The sequence below is a fragment of the Poecilia reticulata genome, chromosome 14 (assembly GCF_904066995.2).
Source record: "Poecilia reticulata chromosome 14, P_reticulata-male-v2, whole genome shotgun sequence".
NCBI classification, from domain to species: domain Eukaryota; kingdom Metazoa; phylum Chordata; class Actinopteri; order Cyprinodontiformes; family Poeciliidae; genus Poecilia; species Poecilia reticulata.
Genome location: NC_088843.1, coordinates 14,453,455 through 14,471,175, shown reverse-complemented (window position 1 = coordinate 14,471,175; position 17,721 = coordinate 14,453,455). Strand labels below are relative to the sequence as shown.

The window sequence follows — 17,721 nt, the reverse complement described above, 5'->3', positions numbered from 1 at the left end:
AGCACCTCAAAGAGTTTACAGACAAGAATTACAAATATCAGTTTACCTGAATACCGGAACAAAACAATAATAATAATAATAATAATAATAATAAAAAAGAACAGAAACCAAGACCATGCCGAACATGACAATCAGCTACTTCCCCTGCTGGTACAATAGAATCACAGCAAATTCATGGACACATAGAATAACTAGATTGGTGTACAAAAGTTCTACTGAATTTGCATAAAAGTACCTGAATCATTACACAGAACCGGCTACTAGACGCTTTTGAATCACAGCAGTGTCCGTTGAACATACATAACCTGATTTTCAGTGGTATCAGTGCTCACATTGTTTGTTTGTTTTTTTTTGTTTGCTTTTTTTTTTTGTTGTTTTTTTTTAACTTATATTAAATGCTTTTTGTGAGAAGAACCAGTCTAGTCATTCTATTTCAAAACACACGTCCAATCTGCAGCTGGTATGGGGAAGACGGTGAGCATCGAGATGGATTGGCTGAGTATCCATACCTTATTGTGTAATGTAAACAATACTGAGTAAACGTGATTGGCTGATTGAGAGAGCGTTCGCTGAAGCTGGCCACCTTGGAGACAACTTTTGTGCTGCCGTTAGAGTTTTGGTTATGGCTGAGAGACGTGCGACGCGGAGGAGGCCTCACTTTGACGGAGGTGGAGGAGTCTGAGAGAGGAAAGACGAGAGAGAGGTCAGACGGAAGAACCAAGACAAAAGATTGTCCTGCGTGAATTGTATTCAAAACTGCAATGGTACACATTTGTTTGTATGTTTCACAGCTGGTTCATAATGCAGAGTCCAGTGGTAAAAGAAAAAAAAAAAAAAAAACAGAAGTTTGATCCACTGCAGATTGCGTAAGTCGGTTAATTTCGATGAAATTACAAAATCACTTTATATGGAGAGAGACGCCATGTCAAGCAACGACTCAGACAAAGGATGTCGCTTTAAAGCTGCAAAAATGATTTGCATGTCGTCAAATGAAGTCAGCCGGTGATTTCCAAGTAAAACGTGACTTGATGGAGAAACCTTTGTTTCATATCTCAGAAGTAATTTTAACCAGATTTTCTCTACAGAAACTTAGTAAGTCCTTTAGCTTTCTTGGCTGCTTCTTGGTGATGTAAAATTTAAACTTTTTCTACAGACTTTTCTCCACGACCGAGTTCTGACTAGCTAAAATTGCGCTGTGATGTGACTCTTCTTTACACACTCCTCTGTTACTTGGACAGTGTATTTTAGGATGCTAGAAGACCCATTTATGTTTGTAGTTATTGTGGCCACAGCTGCCTGCAGATTGTTAGTAAGCTCTTCCACTGTCTATAGCCGCTTATCCTTGAAGGGTTGATGCCTACCTCCAGTGACCATTGGGTAAGAGGCACATTCCTTAATATTTACTCAAAGTATTGTTATAGAAGAAGACATTGCCGCTTCATCAACGTAATTTCTTTTCTTCTTCAGGAATAGATCATTTGAAATGATCTATTCCTTCTTACAAGCGCGGCGGGTCAAGTTGATGGCAAAAAGCTCAATTTGTTCTCCACTGATCACAGCCCTCGCTCCCAGGTATTTTCTAATTCCTTTATAATAAGGCAGGCAGGTACATGTGCCTTTTTAACCAAAGGGAGCTCGCAGGCTCTGCCAGATTTCACGTTATTACAGGGCAGGCTGTTGCCAGTGGCCATCTTGGTGTCTGCAGTCCCAACTGCCTTCAAGTCATTCTTGTCCCAGACTTAATTCGAAAGGTCTTCGGTCTTGTCTGAGGTGGTGGAAAGTTTTGATGAGAAGAATTGTGTGCGATTTAAAAATTGCACACAATTCACTGATTTGAAACTAATCAGTGAATGGATGTATAGACAGTATAATGCAAATTCTTTATTTTTTTTTGTTTAGCTTCTAAGGAATATTTTTATTTGGATTTTTAAAATCCTGTTTCTCACTTTTGGCAGTGTGCCTGGTTGCAACAATATCTTTACGTAACCGCTAGTAAATTTCCCTGGAGTTTACTGCAAAGCGGCAAAATGAAAATCATCGTGCCGACTCTTGAGATTCGCCCCAGACAGTCGGTATGCCACCACTGTGGACAATTAGCTTGAACTGGCGCTTTTATGAAGGTTTGATAATCATGGCATCGCTGTCAGCTGAGACTGTTTCGGGCTGGTATTCGATGCCTTCATTATGCATCTTGAGACACGACAGGAAAGGGATAGGAAAATGACATGGAACAGGACTCCATTTGGACGTTGAAATTGTTAGTTGGCCAAAGAAAACACTGATCTGAAAGATCACACTGGAGATTTTTGCGTAACGCTGCTGCCAAAACAGAAGACGAGTAAATGAGAGTTGTGTTTTTATTTGACGCTTACAGGCGGGTCAGAATTTTACCCATAACTCGTAGCTGCAGTTATGACAGAAACTCTGATAATATGTAATTGTTTAGAACAACATTGTTCCAAGTTGGTCCTATCTCCATTAAATTTATAAATCACCACAGATATGCATTGAAATCATGACACCGTTACTTATCTGAGATTGCATCAGTGTCACGAGGAATTCCGTTATTTCCTTTTTCTCTCACAAGTTATACTGACCAGCATGAAACTGTCGTAGATCTTCATCAGCTCGTCCATCCGATACTGTTCCAGCACCACCACCCCCGCCAGAGAGGAGCTCTTAGCTCGAGCGCAGTCCTCACAGTGCACCACGTAGGTCTTCTTAGTGCTGTTCTCACTGGTTACTAACAGCAAATTAAACACCTCCACCTGCACAGGGACGGGAGTGGCACTCAGGTGTGTATTTTATGTATGTGCACAATATTAAAGGAATAGTTAAAGTAAGGTGCTAATATCTCAGGTATGAATCCAGATTAGCGGTCCAAGATGCTAACGCTAAAAGCTAGTCAGAGAAGAACCAAGAAAAATGCTAACTTCTACCATAAAAAAGGCTATTTTGAAATATCCTGGTGGTTTATGTGAATAATAAACTAGCAGGTTTACTGCTGGGAGCAACTAAATGACCAATATTGGTTGGTTGTTTAGTTGCTCCTAGAGCTAATTGCTAGTTCAAAGCCAAAGCACACTTGTGCTGGCTTAAGACTACTTTCTTTGGCATAAGGTGACTAATTAGTTGGTAGTGGAGACTGTAGTTCAGTTTTCTGTAAAGCCATCATCTGGCCAAACCAGTGCCACCTTAAAACAACTTCAATCTTGAAAACATCCTTGCAGTTTATGCTAACGCTAACTAATGACTGTGTACCTGGAAATCTGCAGTAGGAAGGAACACGCCGACAATGTGTCGAACATGCATAGTGAACACACTGTAAATATTTTTTCTTCCAGGCCACCACCTAAAAACGGTCAAATTTCGTAAAACAGTTTTCACAAATAATTTTTTTTTTTACATAGTTTACTTTTTTATCAGACAGATATGATGATCGGAAACATCGGACATGCTATGGTTTCAGATCAACCTTTCTGGCATGATCCTTATAGACTTTAGTCAGTCCCTTTATTTTTTGTGTTAGTCTTTTTTACTGGGTCATTGTTTTCCCAGTGCCTTTGCCTTTCCTTACAGCCTGTGTCGAGTTTTTTATGTTAAGTTCGTGTCACTCCCGAGCCAAACTCCTCAGTTCACCCCCCCTCTCTGCCTACTTTCTCCCACAGCTGCAATCTGTTAGTAATTCCTCCCCTGTTTTGCATTCCAGTGATCAGCCTCCCCCGAATTTAAGCTTCACTATTCAGCTAAACCCTTGCCATCCTTCATTTCGTTGCCACTGCTTGTTGCCGTTCCCTTGCATAACTTGCTTTCTTTACATCACTTTTCTCCTATGCGTGCTTCATTAATTATGCTTCCATGTATCATGATTTTCTAAATTTTGGGCTTTGTTAGTTCTCATAACTTGATGGGAACCTATCCTATGCAAATAATCAGCAGTTACAGAGTTAGTTTGAGTTGTCTAATGCAAACATGACGATGGTTTGAACGCTCGTAAAAAAGCATTTGCGTCGATCAAATGACATTTTTGAGATTAGCATTGTTTAAGACTGTTGGTTATGGACAGTCAGCCTCCAGGACTTAAAAAAAGATATTAATTTATACAAACCAAAGATGCAAATAAAGTTCTACACCATACCTGTAAGACTTAAATTACTTTTTTAACAGAACATCACTTCAAAAACCTTGAGCTACCCCTTTACAAGAAACGACTGCGACAGGGACTCACATCACACTCGTTGCAGTAGTAGGCGGGCTCATCCTTCACGCGGCTCTGGTAAAAGATTTTCTTTCCTGCGGTCACCAGCTGGTCTCTCAGAATCTGGATGTGCTTCATAGACTGCATGAGGCAGTGTCTGCGCAGAAAGAAGAAGCGGACGATGAACAAACGCTCACTCACCCTCCAGATAGATTGACAGCGGCAAATGTTTTACTTGATCATCTTGTAGGTGTCCTTGTCCGTGATCTTGAGGGTACGAGCCACGTTCCACGAAACGTGGATCATGGGAACGATCGACTTGACTTTCTTCACCTCGTTCCACTCAAAGCGCTCCAGAGCGAGCTGATACTGGTATGCTGCAAAAACAAAAAAATTATTAACAGTTGTTAAGAAGATGTTCAAATTAACAGTTTTGCAAATTCTTCCTTTTTTAAAAATGAATAAATTACCATTGAGCGGTCCCACGTTCCAGGCTATGTTGTTGCACCAGCCCACGGCTTGAACCCAGTGAACGGTCCCAGCGTTGATCCACACCAGATCTCCGGGTCTCTGGATGAAGCGGTACACAGGGATGTTGGAGCTGTAGAGATCCTCCAGCACTGGCCACCAGGACCCCGTAAGGTAGTCAACTCCATGCCTGTGGGAAGAAGTCAACAAGACAGAAAATTAGACTTCTGGTAGTGTTGCGGCATCTGCTGATTGAATTTTATACTCACTTGTCGCAGAATTTGTTTATGGCGTCCCAGTAGTGTTCGTGTACTGCAAACCACTCACAATCTCCGGGCCCGATATTGATGTTGACAGAGCAGAAGTTGTTGTTCTCTTGATGCCCTGGCGAAAAGTAAAAGCCGTTTATTGACTCAGTAATAATATCTAAAAATCTAGAAACGCAGCACTTATCAGGCCAATTTCCAATCAATGGCTTTGTGAGGTCCTGACCTGGCGGTTTTGATTCAAGCACATTATGACTTCTCTTTAAAGTTTGCAAATACAAACATACAGCAGGCAATTTTTTTGTCTAGTTTGCAAAGAAAATTAAAAAGTAGCCATCTTAGTAAACAACAAGTAAAAGACTTGTGAAACAACAGTCTAGCTGTCTCTTTGCGTCACTGAAACCCAACTAGAAATGACACGTTTTTCTCCTTTACAAGGCGGGTTACAGCTCATTTATGTCTTTGTGCAACTTCTGCTCAAAATAAATGGGAAAATATTTATTCGTTTGTAAACTAAAGTCATTTCCCCTTCTTGAAGCTTCCTTCGCCGCTTGTTCTTTCTATAAATTGATCTGTGTCGTTGATACAGACTGAACAGCTGAGTCTTCTTCACTCATTAACAACTTCCACACTGAGGAGTGTTGCTTTCGATTTGCTTGTGGAGTTATACAGTATATCGGATTCACTGATCAATGTTTTTGAGTTTCCAATCACCGGCTAGAGCTGGTCAAGCATTATAAGTCCCAGTCAGTCAATGTCTTGACTCATCTGTTAAAATCAGAAGTGACTTTCAGGTCTGACACACACTGACCGGGAGTTCGGCTGCCGGGAACCTTCATGTACAGCTGCACGGAGTTCATCCCCAGGATGGTGTGACCGACGAGACTGAGCATGTTGTTGCCGGATTCCACTCGCATGAAAGCTGGGAGCTTCAGAAGCTCCTGCAGCTGGGGCTTCCACCTTGGTTTAAAGATGACATACATATGTAATCACGGTTAATAGTCTGATGTAGCACCAATCCACCAGGAGACTGGCTGGATTTGAAAACTCTTCCTCACCTTTTAGGGTCAGAGAGATCAATGTTGGTCCCGAATTTAATGATCTTTCCCACCGTTTTCTGCTCTGGGCTGTGGAGGGGGGGGAAAGGGAAATCTGAGATGACTGCTGTTTACTCAGCTGAGAAGGGATTTCTTTACACAGACAGACCAGAACTGTTTGCTTACCTGGGAGTGCTGGTGGAATTAGCCAACTGGGTTTTGCTGGAAGAAGTGGAGTTGGCTTTATTTGTCATTAAAGTGGGACTGACTTTGCTGTTGGGTAAAGTCAGAGCAGCTTTTATGCTCGCTAATGTGTCTGATGTCTTATCTTCTTCTTCTTCCTCCTCATTCTCACTTTCTTTCTCCTCCTTTAAAACATCAACAAAAAAGCAACTTGGAGATTAGGGCAGGATTTCACAAATAGATTGAAAATGTTTGTTTTGCAGAGGAACAAAGTTTCTAACTAAATCAGGATCAGAATTTCTTATTTCTGTGTTAAATTAAACAAACAGAATCTAATAGTAGCTTTGTGTAGAAACAGAAAATCAGCCTGGGAAAAAAAAATAATTACAGAAAACCAACCAATTGATTCACATTCAGTCACAGAGTCCAAAACTTATTTGATCAACTAAAAACCCAGCAGAACTTGGGCTTCCTCAGTTTGGTTATGTGCTTAAGTGATACACAGATTTCATTCATTCTTACTTTCTTCTCATTCTGTATATTATGGGCTATGGTTAACTTTCCTTCACTCTAACCATTAAAGTTCACCATTTAATAACACCAACAAGCTATTAAAATTCCTGGTCTTTCTGTAGAGGTAAGCAAGGTTGGAATGGGCTAAAAGATCGTCACCAATAATCTTGGTGGGAAGGCAAAAATTGCAATGGAAAAATGTTAAATGACCATCAATCAGCCTCGGTAAGGGACAAGGCCACAACTACACGGCAGGAGCCTGTTAAAGGTCCGAAGGCAACTGGGACCAGTCCGCAAGGAAACCACTGGCCACACTATACAAAGATTTAAATCTTGCTCCCCTCTTCTATAGAGGGCACATGTAAATGTCCACTTTGGGTTTTTGAGTGAAAATTTAAGACTTCGAAAGATTGAAATTTTGGTTCAGAAGAGACCAAAATTAAGCTCTCTGGTGTCAGCGTGGGTCAATATCTTTGGAAGGATATACGTATATGTCCTTCTGGCTTGTTTTTCACATGCAACAGCATATGCTTGCTAAGTAAGACTTGTCACAAGTATTCCCACACTCTAAGAAAGACAAGGACCGGCTTTTAAGATCAAGAAATCTCACTGGTAACTTTTTAAACTCCTACATGCTCAGCACAGTAGCTGAGCATGTTTTTCTAACTGTATTGAAATAGAAGCTTAATACTACGGAAGACAATATCTACCTCCAGGCTCTCTTGGAAACTGGAGGCCTGGTATTGGGCATATTTGGCAATGGTGGTGTGCGATCGACTGCTTTCACAGGGCCAGGTTTGTGCGGAGCCGTTTAGGTTCCAGTTCTCATCAGCAGGCTGTTGGACCTGAGTTCTCACTTCCACAGCGTGGTCTGAATTGGCCTCCACCAGCGACTTGGTGGAGAACAGACCAAGATCTTACAGAAAACAAGTAGGGAACAAAAGAAAAAACTGGTTAATTACCAAAGATACACAAATATTCAAGCAAAAGTAATCTTCAAACTACTGAGTTTAAAGCCTGCAGTATCTCCCATCTATCTGTACTTAAGTTACCACTCAAAAAGAATGGAATGCACCAGAGCACGAGTCGAAACCTACTAAGGCGGAGGGAGCCGGCCAAGCCCCGGATGACTGTTACAGCATTTTTGGAATCTGTGCAGAACTGGAGCAGAACCGGAGAGAAGGCATCCCTCTTGCTCTCCAACTGCAGAAGCAAAAGAGTACAATTATAAATGCTGGAACCCACACATGGAGACAATTAAAAGTGTGGGGGTTTTTTGTGCATCATGAGTTATTTTCTTAGACCTAACCGGGACGCTTTTGTACCTTATCACAGCTAGAAAGTGCAGTGCTAAAATAATATGTGTGATTCCTAAACCAGACCAAAGAATGAGTCAACTCAAAATCAAACACCGAGTGACAGAAAACATGAAACAAACAAACAAACAAAAAAAACACAAAGCTATTCCAAGGCTGTGTTTAACTCAAACAGCATGCTTGTGGGTCCTACATTTTTCCTTCAGTTTCTGGAGTCAGAAGAAGACAATGCCACAAGGATAATAATTACTGAGCACTCACGTAGATGCTTGGAGTGGGTGGGTTGAGCTTTTCCCGTGGAATGGGGATGTCGATGGCAATTTTGGGTTTGACACAGAACGAGGGAAGCAGGTACGACTCCTTGAATTTCTCCTTCACTCTTTCTCCCCTAAAGCAAGCACAGCGAAACATCAGATATCCACAAACGACAGCGATGGGGAAATTGTCAACAGCGTATTTAGGTCTTTGTGAAACCACTCACCTGCACGCTCCGAGCACTTCAGCTGCTGTGTTTACGATGCTGAGCTTCGACATTGGGATCCTGGGTTCCTCCAGCTCTGATATGTTAAATGTTTGTCTCCCGGCACTGTCCATTTTAATCAGCACCACCTTCAGCTCCTTGGACAAGCCCATGGACAGTGCTTTCAGTTTCAAAGGATCCACTGGACCTTTGGAGCAGGGAGGTTTGCTTGCTGGTGTGATGGCACCTGACTGACCTGATGCTTTGATTCTTGCAGCTGAGGTTCCTGTGTTTGAGGCATTGGTGTCTGGGGTCATCTTCTTTCCTAACACACCAACCTCCACCTTCACATCAGCATCCCCAGTGTCCAGTTTGACTCTCTTGATGTCTTTACCATATGGCGTTTGATTTTCCTGAGGAATCTGGCCCTTCATGCTGTCTGCAAGAGGTCTGGTGGAGCTTTTGGAGATGACGGACACGGAGGATGAAATACCCCTCTTGTGCGCATCCTTTGAAGGATTAGCTTTAGTTTTGCACTTCCTTTCTTTTTTGTTGACCTTTATCTTTATGATGTCCTCTCTTCTGCCGTCTTTATGCTTTCTCTTCCTTTTTGTAGCAGTCCGCTTGGATTCTTTCCTGTTTTCTCTCCCGTCCTTGGTGGAGACGGTAATGACACCGGTGAAAGAGGCAGTATGAGTTGTGGTCACTCTCAGTTCCGCACTCAACGATCCCTCCAGAAGTGTGGAGTCCGATCTCTCCAGAAGGTTCTCCTTATTCTTTCCCACCCCGTTGTCATCTGAACAACTCTCAGATTCTTCCTGATTACCCTGTGCCTTGGGATGAGGGACTGAATCTTTTCGAAATGGCAGACTTTGGGATTTCAAAAGCGAGTCTGAGGTAGAGTCAGGAGGCGATTGACTATTAGGCTCCGAGAAGGCTGCGGGAGATGATCTATGGCAAAGATCCTGATTCTCATCACAGTGAATCTGGGACGGCACTGTGAGAGATGATGAATGCTTTACCACTCTTGAAGTGGCCCCACCAAAAGGACCCCCACGACATGACGCTCTCTGGCCTTCGAGGAAGGTGGCCAGGCTCTTGAAGACATCATCCAAACCCGCTTTATGTTGATCGAGGTCATTCAGGAGCAAGCCCGTTGCTTTGCTACTTGCATTCTCCTGCTCTTCTTTGTCTTCCTCACCATCTTCTTTGATTGCACAAGGCAGCTCGCAGAACTCAGTTGGGCTGTCGAGAGAGTAACAGTCCGGTTCGCCAGCGCAAGTATCCGTTTCGCCGTTGCTTTCACTATCTGCAGGGAGAGGAGATAAGCACTGAGTGGGACTGGGCTGGAGAACAGGTCTGCTGATTACACCCTTTTTCAGCTCTTCCTCGTCTTCTTCAAAATCTGAAACGGGGGAGCCCTGCCAACTGAGCACAGGAGGAGTGTTTGCATGGTTGTCTCCCGTGTCGCTGAGATTTCCCAGCACAGCCTCGGGCTGAAGGTCTGGCGCATTGAGAACTCCCACCTTCTTCTCGTCTTTGCCGCGGACCACCTGGTCTGACCCAGCCGAGCACGTGGTACTGAAAGATGCCGAGGCTTTACGGAAGATTGAAAGGAATGCTTTACCAGAGTTGATGTTTGCTCCATCTCCTGAATGCGATGTGACATTGCTGCTCTGATGGAGACTTTCAGAGTCGGACATAGATTCTGTGGGATGTTCGTTTGCTGGTAGTTCTGTGAGAATGCTGCTCCCTTGAGGGATTTGCATGGACTTTGAAGTAGAGTTAGGATTGGAAGTGAATGGCTTGTCTAATGTTCTTTTGACCTGTTCACTTCTTTTCCGGGTTTTGTGTCTTCGGAGTGACTGGCTTTGATTAACTCCTGACAAAGATGGCGTCTCCGTTTCGTCCAGTTTGGCCTCTCCTGGACAGGGGAAAGCGTTAATGGAAGAAAGTTTTTCCTTCTTCATTTTTTTTAATTTCAAGCGCAACTTTCTGTCTTTCTTAATTGCTTTATCTCTCTTCCTATTCCTTTCATCTAGGCTTTTCTCTTCTTTTTTCTTCCTTCTTTTCCTTTCCTCGTTATTTCCATTCGCAAAATCACACATTTTCTGTTTTTTAATGAGCTTAACCTTCGGTTTGATCTCAGTTTTTCTGAGCTCCTCCGTCCCCTTCTCGGGCTTGCTTGTCCTCGGCCTGGCAACAGGAGATTGTCGTGAACAGACTGAGGTTTTCCTGTGTTTGGGGTCTGAAAACCTGGACTTTGAGCCAGAGCGAGACATATGGCATGTGGCGGACGTCAGGCCGGGTCTCTGGATGTGACCGGGGCCTGCTAGAGACTTCTGCTGTTCACTGAGAGTCGGAAGGCGTGGGTGAATGTCTGCTGAATCTCTCCTGCAACTGGACACGGCGAATGAGGAGGGGCTGGAGGGAGCTCCAGGACTGCTGGAAGTGGAACGGCCATCTTTAGGGCTGCAGAGAGGGGTCGAACTGGGGGAAAACTCTGCAGCAGAGTTTTTGCACAGCGTTGAATCCCTTGAATTGAACCTTGAATGAGACCGCTTCTGTTCCTAAAACGTAAAAGTTTCGATACAGCGTTAATTGCTGAGCAAATTGTGTGCTGCGTTCTCTGAACTGTAAGGTGAATTTTAAATGTTTGTCTCTTACTGTGCTTTGCTTGTGATGATGGCTCTGCAAGTCCTTCTCCTCCAGGGGGCGTGGTGGTTTGTTGTGCTGTGGAACTTTCTGGTGGTTTGTGTGCCACTGATGGTGGTAGTGATGATTTTTCTGGCTGTAAGGCACACGGGTGTGGTCTGCTGGTGAAACTGAGATTTTCCCTTCGACCTTCCCTTTGTTACCATAATGTGGTGGTCTGCTGAGGAGACTCTGGCTGGGAGGTTCCGAGTCACCAGCGCCAGGGCCTCCCGTACGCGGTTCCGAGGTTTCCTGGAGCGTTTCAGGATTGATTTCAGTGGCACTAGTTCTAGGTTTAGTTGGGTTTTTTTTTTGTCGTTTTCTTTGACTGAGCTGGTTTACCTGTTGATGAGATGCTGAGGTCCTGTGTTCAGAGCGATGGCAGGGACCCGCTCTGTCATCTTGGTTGCAACGGTAGTGGCTGGGCAATGATGGGGCATGAGAAGGTGGAGATAAATGCCTCGATCCAAGATGAGACGCCTGTACAAAGAGACATAACTTCCCCTGTCATACAATACTGGATTTCACCAACAGGGGGTAATGTTTCTCATAAATAAAGAAACTCACGAATGGGAGACATTAGTCAACAACAAAAAAAAACACAACAAGTTTGTTCTAATTACTTGATCTGGGTCAGAGTCCCTTTTCCTTTTAGCTGGACATCCATTCCTCGAAGATAGATGGTGCTGAGGGGGTGGACTGTGATGGGGCAGCTGCTCTCTCCGCTGGTGAGGGGTGGGACATTTCCAGGGCCCGTGCCTGTTGTCGGCCATTCTGCCTGCGAAGCCTCTGTGGTGGTCCGACGCCGCCCATCTGTCCATCGGGGACTGCAACTCTCTGCTGCCGCGGTTCAAGCGAGGATGCCCTTGCTAACAGAAACAGGGAAAGAACTGTAAATACAAAACATAGGTTTCCCCAGTTGTCAATGCTCACCAGATAGTTGCTGACATTGTTGTGCCAGTCGACATAGCGTTGTCCAGGGCCAGTTAGATAACTGTTACCGCTTTGGTTGGGGAACGAGCGTGAAGAGTTGTGATGCCAGCTCTGGGCCTCAAATTGCTGCTCTTTACCATCCCAAATTCTTTGCGGATGTCTATGGCCCTTTGAGATGCCCTTATCCTGGACATGGTTGACTGTTCTGTTCCCCCTAAGTCAACAAGTGGCAGATAGTTATTTTACAGTTCTGCTACATAAATGTGAATTCAAACCACATGTTGGCATTGGATTTTCAACTGTTGATTACAAAGACGGAAGAAGTTACCTCGTCATAGAGCTTTTGTAAGATACACACCACTCCGTTATCATCGATATTCATCAGTGTGTTATTGATACATTGTTTCACTCACCTGTTATACAGATGACTTGACAGTGAATGATGCGACTGGTTACGTCCTTCTTGGTATCTGTAGAGTGAAAACACAGAAAATCAATCATAGTATGGCGACTTAGCTTATCTGAAAAAGGTGAATTTTAGAATTTCCTTTACATTTCTGACATTAACTATTAAAGCCTTTTACGGTTATGTCCCTCTTAAGACTAATATGACCTGTCCTTACTGTTTAGATGCTGGATATAGTTTAAACAGCAGCTGAAGACCTGCCTTTTTAAACAGATCTTTACATAGGCCACTCCTACCTTCTATTTACTCTCTTTTTTATTATTATTATTATTGTGCAAATGTACCAAGTCATTTGCACTAGAAACTAGACCAGGGGTCACCAACTCCAGTCCTCAAGGGCTACCATCCTGCAACTTTTAGATTCACCTCTGCTCCAAAATGTCTGAATTCCCTCACCAGCATTCATTCCTCTCTGCAATAGGCTGGAAACGAGCAGTTTATTTGATCCAGGTGTGTTTGAGCAGAGACACATCTAAAAGTTGCAGGATGGTAGCCCTCGAGGACTGGAGTTGGTGACCCCTGAACTAGACCAAAAAAACTTGGACATTTTTTGTGGTTTTGCAATGAATTTACAAGCACATAGACATATTCAACAAATTGGAGGTCTAGTTTGCTGAACATGTTTGTCAGATTAAAGGAACAGTCTTTAAGCTCAGTTTTTAAAGGTACAGTACCTTAAATTAATGCATCAAAGGATACAGTGATCTCAGTGAACGTCTTAAAGAAACACACCATAACTCTCACTATGTTTGTCAGTTTCCACCTTGGCTTCTTTTCACTGATGCAGCAGCCAGTTGACGATGCTACAGTTTCATTCATCACTTCTGTCTTTTGAACATGACATCGAGTTTATCATCACAGCTGCCGCCGCCGGAAAGAGAGATTTCCCTGAATATGCTCATCGGAGTTTCAGTTAATCAGTCAGCCACGTGAAGTAGCGCTTATCGAAAATTGGCCTTGACTGCTGGTTCAGGTAAAATGCCTTCCATCATCAGCTTCTGTTTACTCTAAACTCTTACTTTGGAGCTTTTAAAGCAACAGCGACACTGTGACAATGAGGGTTGCTCTCGGCTCTCTTTCAATCAGCACAGCTACCCAAACCCTGCCTGGGTTTTGCCATGCAGTGCAAAAGGCAAATACAAACATTTAATGGCGTGTCCATGTTGATATATGTGTGAGTAAGTAACAGAGGAAGTCATGAACACATACTAAGAACGGTTAGGTGTTGAATTAAAGATTCATGTTGCATGATGACACGTGAGACAGAAAAGAAAATCATGTATGTACGGATATACAAAATGAGCACGCAGTACAACACATTAAAAGCATGGTTTTGTACAGCAAAGTAACATTTTACCTTTGCCTTTCTTTGTGTATTTACATAAAGGGGACATTGTGAATTAGTGAACATTTTGAACAACAAAACATAAGTGCAACCTTTTACACCCTAGACTGATTCCCATTGAATGTCCCCCTGCCAGATGGTCCAGCTTGAAGATTTGGCTAAACTTGTTTTCCTTATATTATATTGATTTAATTTATGGTTCAGTTACTTTCATTTTGATTCCAATATTAAAGGTGTTCTCTGATTTTGAGTTTGATCCCACTCGAAATTGACCTGCGACCTCCAGGATTTCCGAGGCTTTCAGGCGACGTCCGGATTGTTGGAAATGCTGAACACCTAACTTCACTGAGAAGGCAAGCATGATGCTACTCGAAACCCCTACTGCTTTCTTTCCTGCTTTCCTCCAATTAGAAGTTCAACAAAGTCTTTCAAGCTTTGACTTGTTTTTTTTTTATTATTAGTAAAACTATGACTCCTTCTTTTATCATGTCAACTTTATAAGTTTCTCCTTGAGCTTATTCCCCATCGTCCTCATCGCTAAACGTGATGCCAGGGCTTCCCTTTGACGGCTTGCTAAATATATTTAGCATTCCAACTGCACCTGAACACCTCATAATTTCCTCCACTCCAAACAACAAGATGAAGATGAGCGCACTTCTTTTTGTCTCTTCACCCTAGTAGCCACAGTAAGCACAGCATATACTGATCTCTATGTGCCAGGAACACAGCATGGTGGTTTCTGGATTTGTTTTTTTTTGGAGAACATTGATTGCTCTTTGCAGCTGCATGATTTATTCTTTGTTTAAGCAGGTGAGTGACTCCCCCCTCTAACACTGTGAAAGTTTTATTCATGCTCAAATAAAGTCATGCACTATTATACATAATGAGGAATGTTATCCCTGTAAGAAGCCCCCGTTTAACTCTTGTTCTTGGAGGATTATGAAAGTTAAGGTGTGGTCTTAATCAAGCGTGAAGAAGACAATTTCAAACACACTGGAGACATTTTTTTTTTTTTTAAAACAACCTTACACTAGAAATACCAAAAGTAATCAAACACATTGTTTGCTATTTAAACGCTGACACCGTGGCTCCTCTCCTGAAGTAAATGTTTCCACAGCACTCTACCGCCATCATTCAGCTTATGCAGCAGTGACGAAGTGTCAATAGTAAATTCATTCTGAATAAGCTCCACGAGGACATCTTGTTTTGCGCTGATACGATGCGGCCGCTGCGAGGAAACGGTTTGTGCTCGCTTGCTTGCAGTAAGTGAGACGTTTTGAAATTAGCAGAACCACAGCGACATAATTCAGAAGAGTGGTGTGCGACACCACGGCATTTCAAATTTAATGCACAGAATCTCACTTCTTCACTCGCGAGTGGACATTAGTTTCCGTGGGTTTATCTGCCGAGACTGATCTGTCGCACCTTTAAATACACATGCTACATACTATATCTGTAAACTTATTGATTCGAGGATAAAATGTTAAAACATTTTGTGCAGGAGTTGTGCAGCTGACCTTTGTGGGTGGCTCCAGGGGCGACCGTTTACAGGCGGCCATTGTCCTCTGTTAGGCCCTCCAGCTGGGTAGGGGTCCCATGTGTTGCGGCCAGAGTAGAGCTCCGCCGGGTGATACATGCAGCCTGCAGGACAGATGTCGCCTAATTCAGTCAGAGGTCTCTTCAACTTCGCTGTAACACAGACCGCTACAGGAGGTCCTTCCTGCCCACGGCGGTCACAATCTGCAACAAGTCTTTTAAGAGCCTCAAGTTAATAAGAGTTACAACAATAAAGTGTTTTTGAATTGAATTAAGTGTTGTGTGAAATTTATATAATGTCTTAGCTGATCTAATACTAAATCAGAGAAAGAAAAAAAAACAAAAAAACAAACAAGCCACGATACAGCAGCCTGAACAATTACTAACGCTACTGTTAAAGATGTGCAAACAACATTTCATTGCAACCAATTTCTTTATTTTTTTTCTGGGTGATGAACAGGACAATCCATTCAAGTTGCACAAAATTGTGTTCGGTCGTCTGGAAACTCGCCTTTATCTACAGTATTTTTAAATAACTGGGACTGTAAAAACAAACAAAAAAGGTAAAAATGATCTATTCCTATAAAAGGATGATAAATGAAAGCTCTCAACTTTGCTGCTAGAGAACTGCAGCAAAATGTTCACTGTGAGCTACTAGTAACATTTATGTTGTTTCCCAGGGGTGTAAATATAACATTTCTGTTAACCGCCAGGTTGAACAAGGAACCGTGTTTACCTCAGCAGAACACACAGTGACCAGGGTGGCAAAGGAAGTAAATGAAAATCTCCAAAGCTGCAGCAAAGAGCTGCAGCAAAGAGCTGCAGCAAAGAGCGGCATCTTGGAGGTCGACAAATCTCCATTTTACCCATTAGATGAAGTCTATGTGTTAACTTGTTATTTAGGAGTGACACCAAGTTGAAAAAAACAAAAAAAAAAGAAACAGGGCCTCTTCTGTCCTGTGTAAGGTTTACAAAACTCTACTGGAAAAGTGTGGAAGCCTGAACTTTTACTTTTACAGCTGGGTCTTGTTTGAAACGCAACAAATTCAGGTGAAAGCACCTTATTCCTCCTTTTCAGTACGGTGACGGATCTGTGAAACCGAGGCCTTGTTTCTTTTCCTAAAGGTCATGGGAACCTTATTGCACCATATAGAATCACAAATGTTTTGAAATATGAGGACATTTTAAATAACAAATATCCTTCTTCTGTGGCTAGCTTAGTTTCCAGGCCTTTATCAAAAAAACAAACCCTGAGGGTTAAGCTGCAAACATTATCTGGATGATCTAGACACATTGTTGGGAGAGGAATGGTTAATTATGTCTCTCTGTGTGTAAACTCTGACCTTGTGTTTACAGAGGAAAACTAAATGTTGAGAACAGACAAAGTATCAACAGCTGGGGAGTCAAGAATTTTATCACCAGTGACTCTGCTAAAAAACAATTAGCTTCTAATTCTGGTGTTTTCTCACTAAATAAACATAATAAAGTTTTTTTTTTTAAATGCAAGATTATGTAAGTGCCTTGAAAGCAACATTTACTTAATAACTTTTGACGCATTTTTTATTTTACTGCAATGAAAACTTTTTTTTTCTTTTTTTTTTTTTTTTGCCTTTCATGTACTTTTGTGACACTGAAACAAGTACAAATGTTTCGCGGTTACCAGTCTTGGTCGGTGTGTAGCGGTCCCTCCACTTCCCACGTGAGCGCAAGAGACAGTCTGCAAACAAAAACACACACACGCGAGAGAGAGAGAGAGAGAGAGAGAGAGTCACTAAGAAAACATCTCCACAGGGCCCGTCACGCACATTTAAAAGACACAGAACTTTAAAGCTTAAAGTCTTATCATGTGTTGCTGTGACCGACGCACACCAATGCGGGTTTTTTGTTCTTGCGTCTCTCTCTCATGCTGTATTTTCCGCTGCTCCGTATCTGTGCAGCGGTCATATCGTCCGCGAGCAACAGCAGCGCTGCTTGTGAACTCGGGCTTTCGCTAATCAGTGGCGCCCTGCAGTCACCACAGCCGGTGGCCATTCAGAAAAATAAATAAATAAATAAAAGCAAGACACGCTCCATGGCGACCTAGCTTTAAGGGCAAAGAAGGAAAACGCAGATGCAGCGGGAGACACCCTATGTTTGGGTTCATCCAGGCCGCTCGGTTTCACTACTTTTAATCAGCTGCTAATTCTGTGGATCTGTACTTCCTGTCTCGCAAACTGCTTTAAGTGGACCCATTTCCTGTGACACAGTGAGCTCTTTAGCTGCCTAGAAACCACTAATGTACACACCCACCCACACACGCATACATA

The 17,721-nt window shown here is 42.8% G+C and overlaps 1 protein-coding gene across 3 annotated transcripts in view; it reads right to left on the bottom strand.

Moving 5' to 3' along the window:
• Nucleotides 1-399: 399 nt before the first annotated feature.
• Nucleotides 400-17,721, bottom strand: part of LOC103475867 (uncharacterized) — a 24,073-nt gene continuing 6,751 nt past the window's right edge. For 2 of the 3 annotated variants that reach the window (XM_081615304.1, XM_081615305.1), the window contains exons 3-22: nt 17,076-17,132; nt 15,397-15,520; nt 12,482-12,538; nt 12,084-12,282; nt 11,759-12,004; nt 11,478-11,615; nt 11,109-11,387; nt 8,463-11,011; nt 8,243-8,369; nt 7,763-7,868; nt 7,376-7,581; nt 6,156-6,337; nt 5,991-6,059; nt 5,744-5,892; nt 4,936-5,050; nt 4,669-4,856; nt 4,434-4,575; nt 4,229-4,355; nt 2,598-2,768; nt 400-678 (exon numbers count right to left, since the gene is read on the bottom strand). In XM_081615304.1, coding sequence (XP_081471430.1) covers nt 655-678; nt 2,598-2,768; nt 4,229-4,355; nt 4,434-4,575; nt 4,669-4,856; nt 4,936-5,050; nt 5,744-5,892; nt 5,991-6,059; nt 6,156-6,337; nt 7,376-7,581; nt 7,763-7,868; nt 8,243-8,369; nt 8,463-11,011; nt 11,109-11,387; nt 11,478-11,615; nt 11,759-12,004; nt 12,084-12,282; nt 12,482-12,538; nt 15,397-15,515 — 5,193 coding nt within the window. In that variant the 5' untranslated portion in view covers nt 15,516-15,520; nt 17,076-17,132 and the 3' untranslated portion in view covers nt 400-654. Of the gene's footprint in view, nt 679-2,597; nt 2,769-4,228; nt 4,356-4,433; nt 4,576-4,668; nt 4,857-4,935; nt 5,051-5,743; nt 5,893-5,990; nt 6,060-6,155; nt 6,338-7,375; nt 7,582-7,762; nt 7,869-8,242; nt 8,370-8,462; nt 11,012-11,108; nt 11,388-11,477; nt 11,616-11,758; nt 12,005-12,083; nt 12,283-12,481; nt 12,539-15,396; nt 15,631-17,075; nt 17,133-17,721 lie in introns of all 3 variants that reach the window. The other variant, XM_081615306.1, reaches the window with a different exon arrangement.